This window comes from Crocuta crocuta, unplaced genomic scaffold (genome assembly GCF_008692635.1).
Source record: "Crocuta crocuta isolate KB4526 unplaced genomic scaffold, BGI_CrCroc_1.0 scaffold580, whole genome shotgun sequence".
Lineage (NCBI taxonomy): Eukaryota > Metazoa > Chordata > Mammalia > Carnivora > Hyaenidae > Crocuta > Crocuta crocuta.
The window spans coordinates 2,387,027-2,400,352 of NW_027527940.1; the positions used below are offsets into that span (position 1 = coordinate 2,387,027).

Consider the following 13,326-nt stretch of genomic DNA (forward strand, 5'->3'; position numbering starts at 1 on the left):
TTCTATTTTTTCATGATTCAGTTTTGATATGTTGTGTGTTTCTAAGAGTTTATTTCTTCTAGGTTGTCTAATTTGTTGATAGTAGTGCCTTATCCTTTGTATTTCTATAGTATAAGGTAGCCCTTTCATTTCTGATTTTATTAATTTTAGTCTTCTTTTTCCTCCTTGCTAAGAGTTTGTCAGTTTTTTCTTTCGAAAAACCGACTCTCTTTTCATTGATAGTTTCTATTGTTTTCTAGACTGTATTTCATTTATCTATGCTCTGATTTTATTTTTTTCCTTCCTTCTGCTAACTTTGGGATTAGTTTGTTCTTTTTCTAGTTTTTAGACGTTATCAAGTTAGGTTGTTTTTTTGAGATTTTCCTTTTTTCTTAGGGTAGATGTTTATTGCTACAAACTTCCCTCTTAGAACTGCCTTTGCTGCATCCTGTAAGTTTTGGTGTGTTGAATTTCCATTTTTATTTGTTCCAGTATTTTTTTATTTGCCTTTTATTTGCTTTGACCTATTAGTTATTTAAAAATATGTTATTTACTCCCCACATATTTATGAATTTTCAAATTTTCCTTCTATTCTTGGTTTTTAGGTTCATACCATTGTGCTCAGAAAGGTACTTGATGTGATTTCAGTCTTCTTAAATTTGTTGACTTGTTTTGTGGCCTAACATACTATCTATCCTGGAGACTGTTCTGTGTACACTTAAAAAGAATGCATTCTGCAGTTGTTGGATGGAATGTTCTGTGTTTGTTAGTTATATTTGGTGTAGTCTTATTCAAATACGCTGTTTTCTTATTGATTTTCTGTCTGGATGATCTGTTCATTATTGGAAATGTATTGAAGTCCCCTGCTATCATTGTATTGCTATGCATTTCTGTCTTTAGTTCTGTTAATCTGCTTTATGTATTTAGATTCTCTGATGTTAGGTGCCTACATGGTTACAATTATTATGTCCTTTTGATGAACTGATCCCTTTTTTATTATACAGTGACTTTGTCTCTTGTGACAGTTTTTGACTTAAAGTCTGTTTTCTTTAAATAAGTCTAGCCAGCTCTGCTCTTTTGGTTACCATTTGCATGGAATATCTTTTTTGTCACTTCATGTAGAACCTTAAATCTCTATAATCTGGAGACAGAATATCGTTCAATCTTGTTTTTTTAATCCATTCATCCACTCTGTTTTGATTAAAGAATTTAAGCCATTTACGTTTAACTGATAGGTAAGGATTTACTCTGTTGTTTTATAATTCCTTTGTCCCTTTCTTCTCTGTCTTTGTAATTTAATGATCTATTTGTGGTGCTATGCTTTCTCTTTATTTTGTGCATCTGCTATATTCAAATTGACAGAAGTCAAAGAGAATTTTGAAAGCAAGAGAAAAGCCAATTGTCACAAACAAGGGAAACCCACAAGACTAAATTTCTTAGTCTTACCATATGCTTTGTAGGCCATTTGGAATCATATATTCAAAGTGCTGAAAGAAAAAAAAAAAAAACTGCCACCAAGAATATTGTACCCAGCAAAGCTGTCTATCACATGTGAAGGAGAGCGAAAAACTTTCTCTTAATGTTTAATCTGTTTGGAGTTCTTTGGGCTTAATGGATCTGGATGTGCATTTCCCTTTCTAGACTAGGGTTTTTCTTTATTATTATCTTTGAATAAACTTTCTGTTTCTTTGTCTTTCTCTGCTCCTTTTGGGACTACCATAATGCACGTACTTGGTTCCTTTAATGTCTTATAAGTTATATAGGCTCTCTCTTTTTTAATGTTTATTTTTGTGAGAGAGCCAGAGTGCGAGCAGGGGAGAGGCAAGAGAGCAAGGGAGACACAGAATCCAAAGCAAGCTCCAGCACAGAGCTCATCCTGGGGCTCAAACTCATGAACCGTGAGATCATGACCTGAGCCAAAGTCAGATGCTTAACTGACTGAGCCACCCAGGTGCCCCTGTATAGGCTCTCTTTACTCTTTTTGTCTTTTTTCTTTTCGTTCTTCTCATTGAGTAACTTTAAATTGCCTGCCTTTAAGCACTCTGATTCTTTCATCTGCTTCAGTAAGTCTCCTGTTAATGATCTCAGAATTTTTCACCTCAGTCACGGTGTTATTTAGCTCCAGAATATCCTAAAAAAGTTTTATGGTTTCTTTCTGTTGAATTTTTTTTAAAAGTAGTTTCCATGCTTAATGTGGGGCTTAAACTCCCTACCCTACGGTCAAGAGTCACATGCTCTATCAACTGAGCCAGCCATGTGCCCTGAACTTCTCATTTTTATTCATATATTGTTTTTCTCATTTTATTGGGTTGTCTTTTTCTTTTATAGCTCAATCAACTTTCAAAGGATTATTTTGAATTCTTGGTCAGGTAGTTCGTAGATCTCCATTTCTTTAAGGTCAGTTATTGGTGCTTCATTTTGTTCCTTTGATGGGCTTGCTGCTGGAGTCCTTGGGCAGGCTGGCCTAGCGCCTAGGTCCATGGGTTGGTGCGCTTACTGACTGGCTCCATGGAAGCAGGCCTGGCACCAGGGTCCCCTCAGGCACCCTGGCACCTGAATCTCTCCTGTCTGGTCAGTGCCTGGGTCTGCTCTGCCAGGCCTTGTGCTGGGCCAGGGCTGGCCCATTGTGATCCTGGGGCTTGGGTCCACAGGAGTGGGCTGGGGCCATGGGGGCCTGCCGATGCTGGGTTTTCTGGAATAGTGAGTGCTCACCTCACTGTCCTTCCCACATGTGAAGCATATCTCTCCATGTTGCAGGAGAAGTAATGTGGGTAACATGAAACTGTCCTTCCTACTCTCTTCAGGGCATCGTTTCTTATTTCTATATAACATACCCAGGTTCTGTGATCTTTGACCTGGATCCCTTATCTCTCATGCATAGGTAGTTATTCAAAATAATGGTTCTGTCAGAAGACGGCTTGTGCTGAAAACAGCTATTCTGCCATCTTGTAAACATCACTGTTGGTGGTTTGTGTCCCTTCTGAAATTGCACATTTTTCATCTCTTTCCTTACTCTTGATGTTCTCTCTCTTGAGACTGTAAATTGGTTGTTGTTAGACTAAGGAAATTGGAACAGTTAGATGGTTTGGTTTTTCTAGAAATTCTGCAGTTGTTGGGAATTGGGGGAAAAGGTGATCATAATATTTGTGTATCCATTTTGGGTTTTTTTCTATTTAGCAGTATATTCCCAAGTCCTCCTGTGTTCAAAACACACGCTTTCCTTAATTCATTTGCTTTTCACTCTAAAGAGCAATAGAAAAGTAATACAGAAGAAAATGCTGTATCATAGTGAAGCAAAATGTTAAAAGTTAGGAAGGTTTCATAGTCTTCTGAATAACAAGGGTTATAACTATTTTCATGTAGCTTTATGGCAAGTACATGCTATGGTTGGCCTTTTTTCCTTTTTCAGTTTTTTAAGATGTATTTTTTTTTTTAAGCTTATTTATTTATTTGAGAGGGACAGAGACAGCATGATCAGGGAAGAGGCTGAGAAAGAGGAAGAGAGAATCCCAAGCAGCCTCCATGCTTTCAGTCCAGGGCCCTGGGTGGGGCTCAAACCTATGAAACCATGAGATTGTGAACTCAGCTGAAACCAAGAGTTGGACACTTAACTAACTGAGCCACCCAGGTGCCCCTAAGTTTTTTTTATTGTAAAGTATCTTACATATAAAGGGATACGTATGACACATACATTGAATCTAAGGAATATTAAAATGGATACCCATGGCCTACCACCTTGCTTAGAAGGCCCTAAGGGCTCCTCCCCAAAAGCTTTTCCCCCTTTCTGTCAAGAGATAAGTAATATCTTGAACTTTGTATTCTTTTTTAAAAAGTTTTTTCACGTGTGTTTCTAAGCAAGGTATTACTTAGTTTTTTCTGCAGACTCTTCACTAATTTTCATGCAGTCTTATAGCTTCAAGAAATGCTTTATTTTGTAAGAAAGCACGTTGGGGAGCATGGATTTCTCTGCTTCTGAATAGCAGAAAGTGGGAGAAGTAGACAGTGAGCATTGCTATACTCTTTTTGGGGGCCAGCAGGTGGCAGCAGTAAGACAACTTAAATTGGGAAGGTTTTAGTGGGTAAAGAGGTTGGAGAATAGTGATTGGGCCCAAATTGGATTCGTGGATTTCTAAGCTCTGTATCCACACTGACTGGTGATAAATATACTCTATCTACCCACACTTAACTTTCAGTTAAGTTATTGTAACACTTACAGTATGTATTTTAAAAAAGGTGTTCAGAGTGTCTGGGTGGCACAGCCATTTGAGCATCTGACTCTTGATTTATTTGTATATATAGACGTCTGAAAATGGCATCATGCAGGTGATTCTGGTGGAAGAGGGTCAGGGGGCACTGGTAGGGCCTGGGGACGTTACTGACCTGCTCTTCATCAAGCCAAGTCGGCTGGACCCACATCTCTCCTCTCTGAGAACAGTCTTTGAATGCAAAGGGTTATTCAGCAATCTTAGTGGCATAATTGACAGTTTTATGGTTAAGTATTTAAAGGAGCCGAAATCTTTAGGAAAGAATGTGGTTTCCTAAAGGCCTTTAATCGCTCTATAAGTTACTCTCTTCTTCCTGACTCCTCATTTTTCTTTTGTGTGACAGCAACACTTTACGAGTCACCCGTTCTGCTGCCCCCAGCACACTGGACAGCTCCAGCCCTGCCCCTGTTCAGCTGGGAAAGAAAGGCAAAGAATTTGAGTTCTCACAGTTGCCTCTCAAAGTGGAGTTCCTGGAGTGCAGTGCCAAGGGCGGAAGAGGGGACGCTGGCTCTGCTGACATCCGGGACCTGGAGAAATGGCTCGCTAAGATCGCCTGAGGGGCAGAGCCAAAGTGCAGGACGGTTGAATCCGTATGTGTGTGACTGATAGTTTTGGACAAGGGTGTGGTAGCCTGGAGTTGATAAAGAAGGGGTACAGAATGTAATAAGAAACATTTTCTTGTTCTGGAAACAAATTAATGTCAAAAATAACTTGGAATTTTTATTTTTAAGTTCAGTTCTCCCTCGGTGCTTTAATTTCATTTACTTGTGTGTCTTCCTTTTGTTAAGTAAGGTGTTGTCCCTTTAACATATGCTTGACATAAGGTCAAGAGGGTATTATCATGTGAATATGATTATCATCTGAAAATTTCTTATCCACTGCTCTGTGCTTTAGTCCCTTTTGCTGAAAACAAACCTGTCTGTGTATGGAACCATTTGATTTCCATTTGTCCTTGGTGTTTGTGGGCAGTACAGCATCTGGTCCTTTGTGAATTCTCAGATGTGCGGGTGCAGTTTACAAGATGGTCTCCTGACATATGAAGACAGGGAGAAAACAGCAAGGCTGTGTTGACAGCTGGTCTGTTCTTCATCAGCTTGTGACTGGTCCACACTCCAGCCTTACAGCACTTAGGTTTCAAAAACATGCCCTGAGCCCTTGGAGTCCTTCCCAGATGACAGAACTGTAAATGCTAAATCCCCATTGCCAAGGGTCTCTGTGTTCTGGTGGTTTCCCTTAATTGAGGAGTCTGGAGATTGAGAAGCTGTTGTGGTTTTCTGGATGGCTGAGGGCTCCTGGGATGTGTTTGTGCTCTGTTTGACCAGCCCGTTTTGTACTCAGAGACAGAATGCTGTGGACCACATGTGAATGACAAAAGTTCTCTGCGGTTTTTTAAAGTGCATATTCACTGCTGGTTAAAAGTTGGCCTCTTCAAAATGATGTTCTTTGTTGTCTTCTTGAATGTTGGCTTTTTTAGTGGCTTTTATAAATTATTATGTGTTTATTGGCAAATAAAAACAACCTGTATGGCTCAAAGCAATGAAATGGAAGGGTATAGTGAGTATAAGCGGGAGCATGTGTGAGGTAGGGTGCAGGCCTGGTTCCACATCTCCAGGGCCTGCAGACGGCAGTGTACACAGGAGCAAAGTGCTGTCCCTACTTCACACCCTCAGGCACAAGCTCAGCTAAAGCCTCAGATGAGATCAGAGTGGTTGTGGGTTAAGTGAGAAGTTAATCCCAGAAGAGTGTGGTCAGAGCATGACAGGGGCATGGGTGCTCTGCAAGCACGCAGCATGGGCACCGACCTTGGCTGTGAGGGGTCAGGGGGAGTCCGTAGAAGCACGGAGCTGATAGCACCCCAGTGCGGGTGGGCCCCATGTGTGCTGCAGCCCAAGCCTCTGGCCGCCATCACATCTTCCTTTGGGTGATTCTAGCTCTGCGTGAGACTACAGCTCCCCTGTGCCCTCAACTCAGTTTCCAACACCTCGCTGCTCGTGTATGGAATAAGTGCAAGCTGACACGGGAAAGACATTGGACCTTAACCGTGGCAGAGTTATTATCCTAAAGCTTCAGTGCTGCTGGTGTTCTTTCTGTCCTTTGGATTCTTAGTTTTTGTCCTTATTAGCCAGCAGTGATTTAAGGAAATAGGTAAGAGTAATGAGCCAGAAATCAAAAAGGGTTGTGATAAATGTGACATGTTTACATAATCACAGGTGCTTGTGTGAATAAAAACCGATGGCTTGATGCTGCTGTTAAGAGGCATGTAATCTCTTGGTTTTACTTTGGGTTTTTTTTCTGGTTAATAAACTGTTATAATTTATTGGAGGAGGCAATATACCAAAAAAGTGACAAGGGGAGCAAAGTTGAATTGTCTTCAAGGCTGAAAGATGATTTCCCAAAAAAGTAATGTCATACCTCAAACACGGATTCTCAGATGCTGGTGTGCATCCGAATTATCTGTGGTGCTGGTTAGCCCTTCTGAGGCTCCAGCTCCTAAACATTCAACTCAGCGGCCGATCTGGTGTGGTCTGTGGAATCCGCATGCTTAATAGATGCTTTACCAGGTACGTGGGCTCCTAGGAACACCCTCAGAAGTCATCTGCCCCGGAGTGTTACATGCACCTTCAGTAGGTTTGGTTTTTAAGTCCTTCGGGCCACGAGCCCTGTTCAGTTCTTCTGACTGGATGAAGTCAGCACTCTCGTCCTGCTTCCTACTCCTGTGCTACAGCCACCCATTCTTGTGCATTTGGGCCGGGATGGGATCACGAGGGGCTTCCCTCGGGTGCTGGGAAGGAGATTTGATAGGTCATGTGTTTTCTCTCCTCTGGTGGCCCTGAAGCCATTTGGCCAAAGTCGTCCATTTCTTCATGAGGTGGGAGGGAAGTGTGGCCACAGTGGAAAGAGAGGTCAGTCATGGGATGGCAGACAAGGCACAACTGTGTGTCACAGATGAGACAGTCATGGCTTGAAAGAGCTCTTTTTTGGGAACATGGTGTCTGAGCCACTGAGTGTGTATGGGCACGGAGACTGCCCCCAGGCCGGCTGCCACCTGATACCAATGATCCTGTTCCCTGCTGAGGGAGGGGTGCGGGCCGCGAGGAAACGCTATTGTAGGGGGGTGGCTATGATGAATATGCCCTGGGCACACCATTGCCTCTGGCCTGCAGTCTTCCACAGGGTATGGGGCACACGTATAGAGCGGGGGCCCTGGGGACCGGCCATCCTGCTCTCGAGCCCAGTTCTTTTTCCAAGCCCTTTCCCAAGGTGGCCCATTGACTGCCAGGCGCCTGCCAGTTTGCCGGGGTCCTGGCCGGCGACGGCTGTTGTTAGCAGGGGACGCCTGGGTTTGCCACTTAGCTTTTCCCATGGCCTCTGTCTGGGTACCTCCTGAGCCCCCCGTGTCCCCGTGGTTGTGTTAATGTGTGAGGCGCTGGTGTTCCGTTGACTTAAGATTATGTTTCAGCTGAAATAGCGTTTTTGTTGGTGGTATTCTTGGTATATTTGTATGTCAGTATACCTTGGCGTTCTTGCATTTGAAGTTAGCAAGGGGTTACCAAAGCTCCTGTCCCCACTCTTGCTCACTGGACCCCAGCACAGCTGCGATGACCAGGAAAGCCGCCTGGAGCAGCATCCCTCTGCGGCACGCGGGGCACTTCACACAGGCCGGCCACCAGCGCTCTGATCTCCCGTGTGGGTCTGGGGAACCGCAGCGGTGCTCTCTTCACTCGACAAGGGGAGGGGTGCTGGACGGCCGTGCGGGGAATGCTGTGGCCTACTGAGATTACTCCTTCCCCTCACTGTCTCCAGTCCGGTCACCCTGGGGAATGGCTGCTGGTCTTGGAACAGCGGGACTCTGGCTTGAATCCGGTTTGTGCACTTGGCTGTCGTCAGGCCTCTGGCCCTTGACATCGCCTGTGCCTCCCCTACCTCACATTTTATATCTGGCAGCCAGGAAAGCTAGGCTTAGTGGGCAGAGACCTCTATTTCCTGTCCCTCCTAATTTAGAGGCACCTTTCTTGAGGTGGCAGATGGGACGGTGTTCCAGAAACTTTGAACTTTTGAAGGGGAGAGAGAGAGAGTGAAATGGAACTCGAAGAAGGAGACCCGGTACTCCAGAGTTCCCAGCATTCCCGGCCCAGGGCGGTTCTATGCCTGATCTTGGCCTCTGTGTCCTCTTTGGGTTGGTCCCCCAGCTGTCCTGGCCTTCAAGGCCTCTCTTAGTCTGGAGATGACTGAGACTGAAGGGGCCTCTTGGGGATATTCTCTAATTAGCGTGGGGGGAAGGGGAGGTAGTTTGTGGCTGCTTGGTGTCATCCGAAAGATGATTATGGTTCACCTTATGTTCTTTAAATGGCTTTCTGGAAATCACCAGAAGGAAGAGAGATTCAGTCCCTGTACCCACCCTTTAACCACCTCCCCCCTGCCCCGCCCGCCACCATGGTAAGTGGAGACCAGGGATAGAGAAGTGATCACACACACCTAAGTCTCAGTTCTGCCTGGGGCTTCTCCTTCCATCAGTCTTGAGGGAGAGTGGAGATTATGGAAATCAGTGTGGCTTTAACGTCAGTAGTATGTCCCGCTTTTACCCCTTCCGAGTGTGTGGAGGACCCAAGAGGAGGGCCCAGCACCCAGACAGGAGATGAGGGTCTTTGTGGAGCAGGTGCTTGAAGAAATCTGTTTTTGCCCCACTTCCCCCTCCCCCTCCAGATAGGACTGCACCCCTTAGAAATGCTAGACAAGAGGTTTTGTGTTGAGAATCAGGACAGTTTATTGTTTGATCAACATGCTCAATCTTCCACATTTTACACAGTTTTATGTAAAGTCAACGTGGCCACTTACGCCTGCTGAGCCAGTAAAAGATGGAAATGCCACCCTCTGTGCTCCTCATGGCCAACCGCTAAGGGGATGCGTGAGGGAAAGTGAGGGGACAAGTTGACACACCATTCGATGCTGGCTAGCCTTCCACGTATGGAGGCTTCCCACTGGAAGGAAGCTTCCAAACCCCGGTGTGAGGAGAAGCCATGCCCTGCGGGGAGCGTCGGCCACGCAGGGCTCTGGCGCGGAGAGTTTACACACGAGAGCCCGAAGTTTTGGAACACCTACAGTTCATCTCAACCAGAAATTCAAAGGGTGCCCTGGTCTGCAGGTGCCCATGACAATCAGAGTGGACTTGGGGACTGGGCCTTGTTGGCAATGGAGGAGCGTGAAACGTATGTGCATTCTTGCCCAGCCAGCTCGCATACGCTGGACACAACCTTACACCCTAACCCAAGCAGAGCTGGTCTGAGGAGCCCCGGTGCACAGCAGCCCTTCACGCGCAAGTGCACACACGTGTACACTCGGGTTGGCGATGGCCGAAGAATGGAGGCACCTTGGCCCTGACTGCTTCCGACTTACTGGATGATGACAAGCAAGTCGCCCTCTCGCTTCTGTCTCCCCGCCTGCGAGGCTGGAGGGGTCGTGAGACCGCTGCCTCGTGCTGCCGTAGCCGGGTGGTGACGCCTCACACGCCTGGGGAGAGGTAGTTTGGAGACTAGCGAGCACACAGCCCTGCTTGGTTGATGCACAAAGACATGCTTCTGTTAGGTCGCCCCTCACGTGGCTCAGGGGGTCTTAGTCCTCGGCTGCCTGTTCTCCCCTCCTGATGTCCTCACCTGCCTTCTGCCGTGTGAAGGAATGAGGCCGCTCTGCCTGCAGGACACCGAAGCCAGCGGTGCCGTTTTGTCACACCTGGTACTTGAGGGCAGGGGCTGCCAGCACTGGCTTGTCAGCAGGAGGACAGGGCTGTTGCACTCAGGATACGTCTGTACATTTAGCTACTGCCCTTTGAATCCTGGTTTTTGTAGCCTGAGACCCTTGAACTGACCTGGCCACTGCTCCTCAGACCCAGGAGTGTTACAGGATGTTGGAGGGTGCCGACGGAAGAGAGAGGTGACGGTGATGGCAGACAGGCCTCTTGACCCAGAGACTTGCTCACAGTCACCCAGCTTGCTACCCTTGGACTATACGCTCAAGCTGCTGACGTCACACCTTCATTCCGGCACACATGTACGTTTATATCTATGCTATCTGCTTCCTGCATCTGATGCTCTCATTTTTCAGATGCCTGTGGAATAGAAGCTTTACTGACAGCTTTTCTTTGAGACCTCCAAATTAAAAAACAAGGAGGGGGGGGGCCTGCACACGACCCTGGCCGTTGCCCAGGCAAGGGCTGGCCCTTAGGGAGAAGGGCCGAACGACAGCCTTGCCTCGTGCCGACCCGTCTGGATTCGAGATGTAACACTCGCTGGGGATGCGGAGGCAATTTCATCACCTCTTCTTCAAAGGAACCTAACCACTCGATTATTGAACCTTAGCTCCCAGTCAAGACAAGCTCTCTTGTCTACAGGCAAGAGAACAGTGACAGCACCTGCTCAGAACGAAAGCCGAGGAACCAACCCGTGTCTGTGAGATAGCTGGCTGTGTCCCCAAACCAGGAGGTGAGGTGTGGCAATCAGGCCTGAGGGAAGGGGAGTGATGGGAGGGAATGGCACCACTAATCCGTGAGGACAAGAGGAGACAACTGCCCCTGCCTCAGAAGCTGCAGGGCTAGAGAGCTTGGACTCGGGAGAGGACCTTGTGTACGCGTGAGGAAGGCAGGGCTCACTGAGGCCACGTGGAACCACATGACATCTACGGCATCTCTTACTACTCCTAGGCTGTGATGGGGAAAAAATGTGGTGCCATAAACTGTGCACGTGAGAAGGGAACAGAGTTTCTACTTTGTTTTTACAGTAATATTTAAGAAAAGCTACTCTTTAGTACCAAGAAAATGATAATCCACCATACGTTCATTCACTGGGACCCAAGGCAAAGTCCAGCAAATGGGGCTGTCCCAGGGGCCACAAGCAATGGCCCTCACTGCCAACCAGGCCGGGTGCTGTAGCGTGGACTCCTAGAAATTCTCACGAGGTAAGTAAGCACTCTCCCAACAAGCACCACTTGGGGGTGTGCCACGGTGGGGGTACTGGCCCACGTGGGCGTGCACACCTGTGCATATAAGTATAGAGAGATACGGTGCACATATTCCCATGGCTGTTTTTGCCTGTAGTTTAACACATCTATGCATTAGTTTATTGATGGCAAGACAATCACAAGTTTTTTGACAATATTAAGTATTTCTTATTTCAACACGTTGCAGTACTTTTGAATTTCCAAAATTGATATCACAATGCATGTTCCAACTTGAGAGCAGGAAAAACAAGAATATACATTGAGCACATGTATCTCTGTGACAATGTGTGGAAGGTGTATACACAAGTCTATCTCTATATATAATTATGTACACACATATAAAAACTAAACACATGACATTGGAATTCCGTTCGTACATCGGTCCTTGCCTACTGAAAGAGGAGCTCAGTGTGAATCCTGCTTCCTCTGTTCGTCACCTGAAGATCAATTCCTCTAAGGATCAGCTCGGACATACTGTCTCCTTGAACTGTGTGGAAGTGTGTGGCAGGCCCACAGGACAGATACCCAGGAGTCCTGCGAGGCTCTGCTCCACTTACGCGGCTGCCGTTTTAGATTTGTTTCTGAGAAGTTCTAATGCAATAACTTGTTAGAGTCCTACTTGGTGGAAGGTCACCCCCTACCACTCCCAGATGGTCCTTTAGCTCATGCAGGACATGCCCACAGCAGCCCGGAGGCAGAGTCCATGCCAGCTTTGAGGGCCGGGTTTACCATCTGGGGACAGAGTTTCTGCCTACTGCCTGGCTCTGCAGGCTCGGGTTCAGTAAGTGTGGGTCAATTTGGAATGCTGGCTAAATGGGTTACATCGCTTAGATTTCTCTTCAGAGATTTTACAGGTCCTCAGGATTAAGCCCTTCTCAGAAAGAAGTCAAAACGGCAAGGATGGCTCTCTGGCAGCCTTCTGGAGACCCCGCGTCAGCAGTACCCTCAGGCAACCAGAGGGCCGCCACGCTATCCACAAAGGTAAGTCCACGAAGATCAAAACTGCATTATGCCAGTGGGGCAGAAACACATCGAGAAGTCAGCTTTTCCAGAATAGCACTCAATATGGTATTAGCAACCGAGGATCTGAACGTGCATCTTCAAGGTGGCGGTACCACAGTCAACCCTCCCGTCCCCAATAACAGACAAATACTGAGTGCTGCAGGCTCTAGCTTCCCCCAACATCTGGGGGGGAAGGCTTCAGGGTGGCACACACTGAGTTTCTCTTTGCCTTTCCCTTAGATTCAACCCAGACATGTGGGCTGAACAATGGGAAAGTTGGTTAGAACATTTGCAGAACCACACGTGGTGCCCCAAGGCTATAAACCACACGTGGACCGAGCCCAGGGCCACCAACCACACCTTGTCCTTCCTTCCGATGACCTTGCTCTGCCAGTAACTGAGTGGACCACAGAGAACATGGGTTGCCTGTCGCAAGTGCCTTCCACTCCCTTCAGGGCTTTTCAGAGAGGGGAGGGGAGAGGCAGAAGTAATTCCAGGAGGGCCTGCTGCTGGGCTCCCCTACTGTCCACAAGGTCATAATTTCATCTCAGGGCCATAGCTAATGTCCCCCTCCGGCCATGGAAGAAGGACAGTTAAAAGTTGCCTCTTCAGAGGCTGTTTTGTTCAGTGTTTGATTTAACCAGGTAGGGCCTGTTTCGAAGGATCTGGCACTGGAGCCCAATTAAGTTGCCCAGTTAATTGTAATTTATTGGGCTGGGATGGGAGGCGGGCAGAGGTGATTAACGGTTCAAAGAGGACAGGAAGGAGGAGGTGTGTGGAAAAGGTTCTCTGTAAGTTTACAAATATACAAAAACAAAAAGCACATCTTTTAAATAAAAATGACTACATTTTTATCTGGCAAAAAGTTGTATACACATGATTTAAATTTTTTTTAAATTTTAACAGTTTTTGGCAATCTTAATAAAGTACAATATATTACAACCAAACCAAAAAATAGTTGTTTAAGTAACAGCTGTTAAGAGTGACGTGATCCCTGATGCCCAGCCTCCCTCCCCACCCCCCCTACTCCTAGAGACAGAGAGAAAAGAAAAATCCTCCCATCTTGATAAGCTCATTCCCCACCCCCCCT

The 13,326-nt window shown here is 46.4% G+C and overlaps 1 protein-coding gene across 1 annotated transcript in view; it reads left to right on the forward strand.

The window, feature by feature from the left end:
* The window catches only part of LOC144221784 (serotransferrin-like), a 60,017-nt gene extending 53,520 nt beyond the window's left edge, over positions 1–6,497 (forward strand). Inside the window, 1 exon segment of the mRNA XM_077752311.1 lies at positions 4,588–6,497. Within this exon segment, the coding sequence (XP_077608437.1) occupies positions 4,588–4,801 (214 nt within the window). The 3' untranslated portion in view covers positions 4,802–6,497.
* The last annotated feature ends 6,829 nt before the right edge of the window (positions 6,498–13,326 follow it).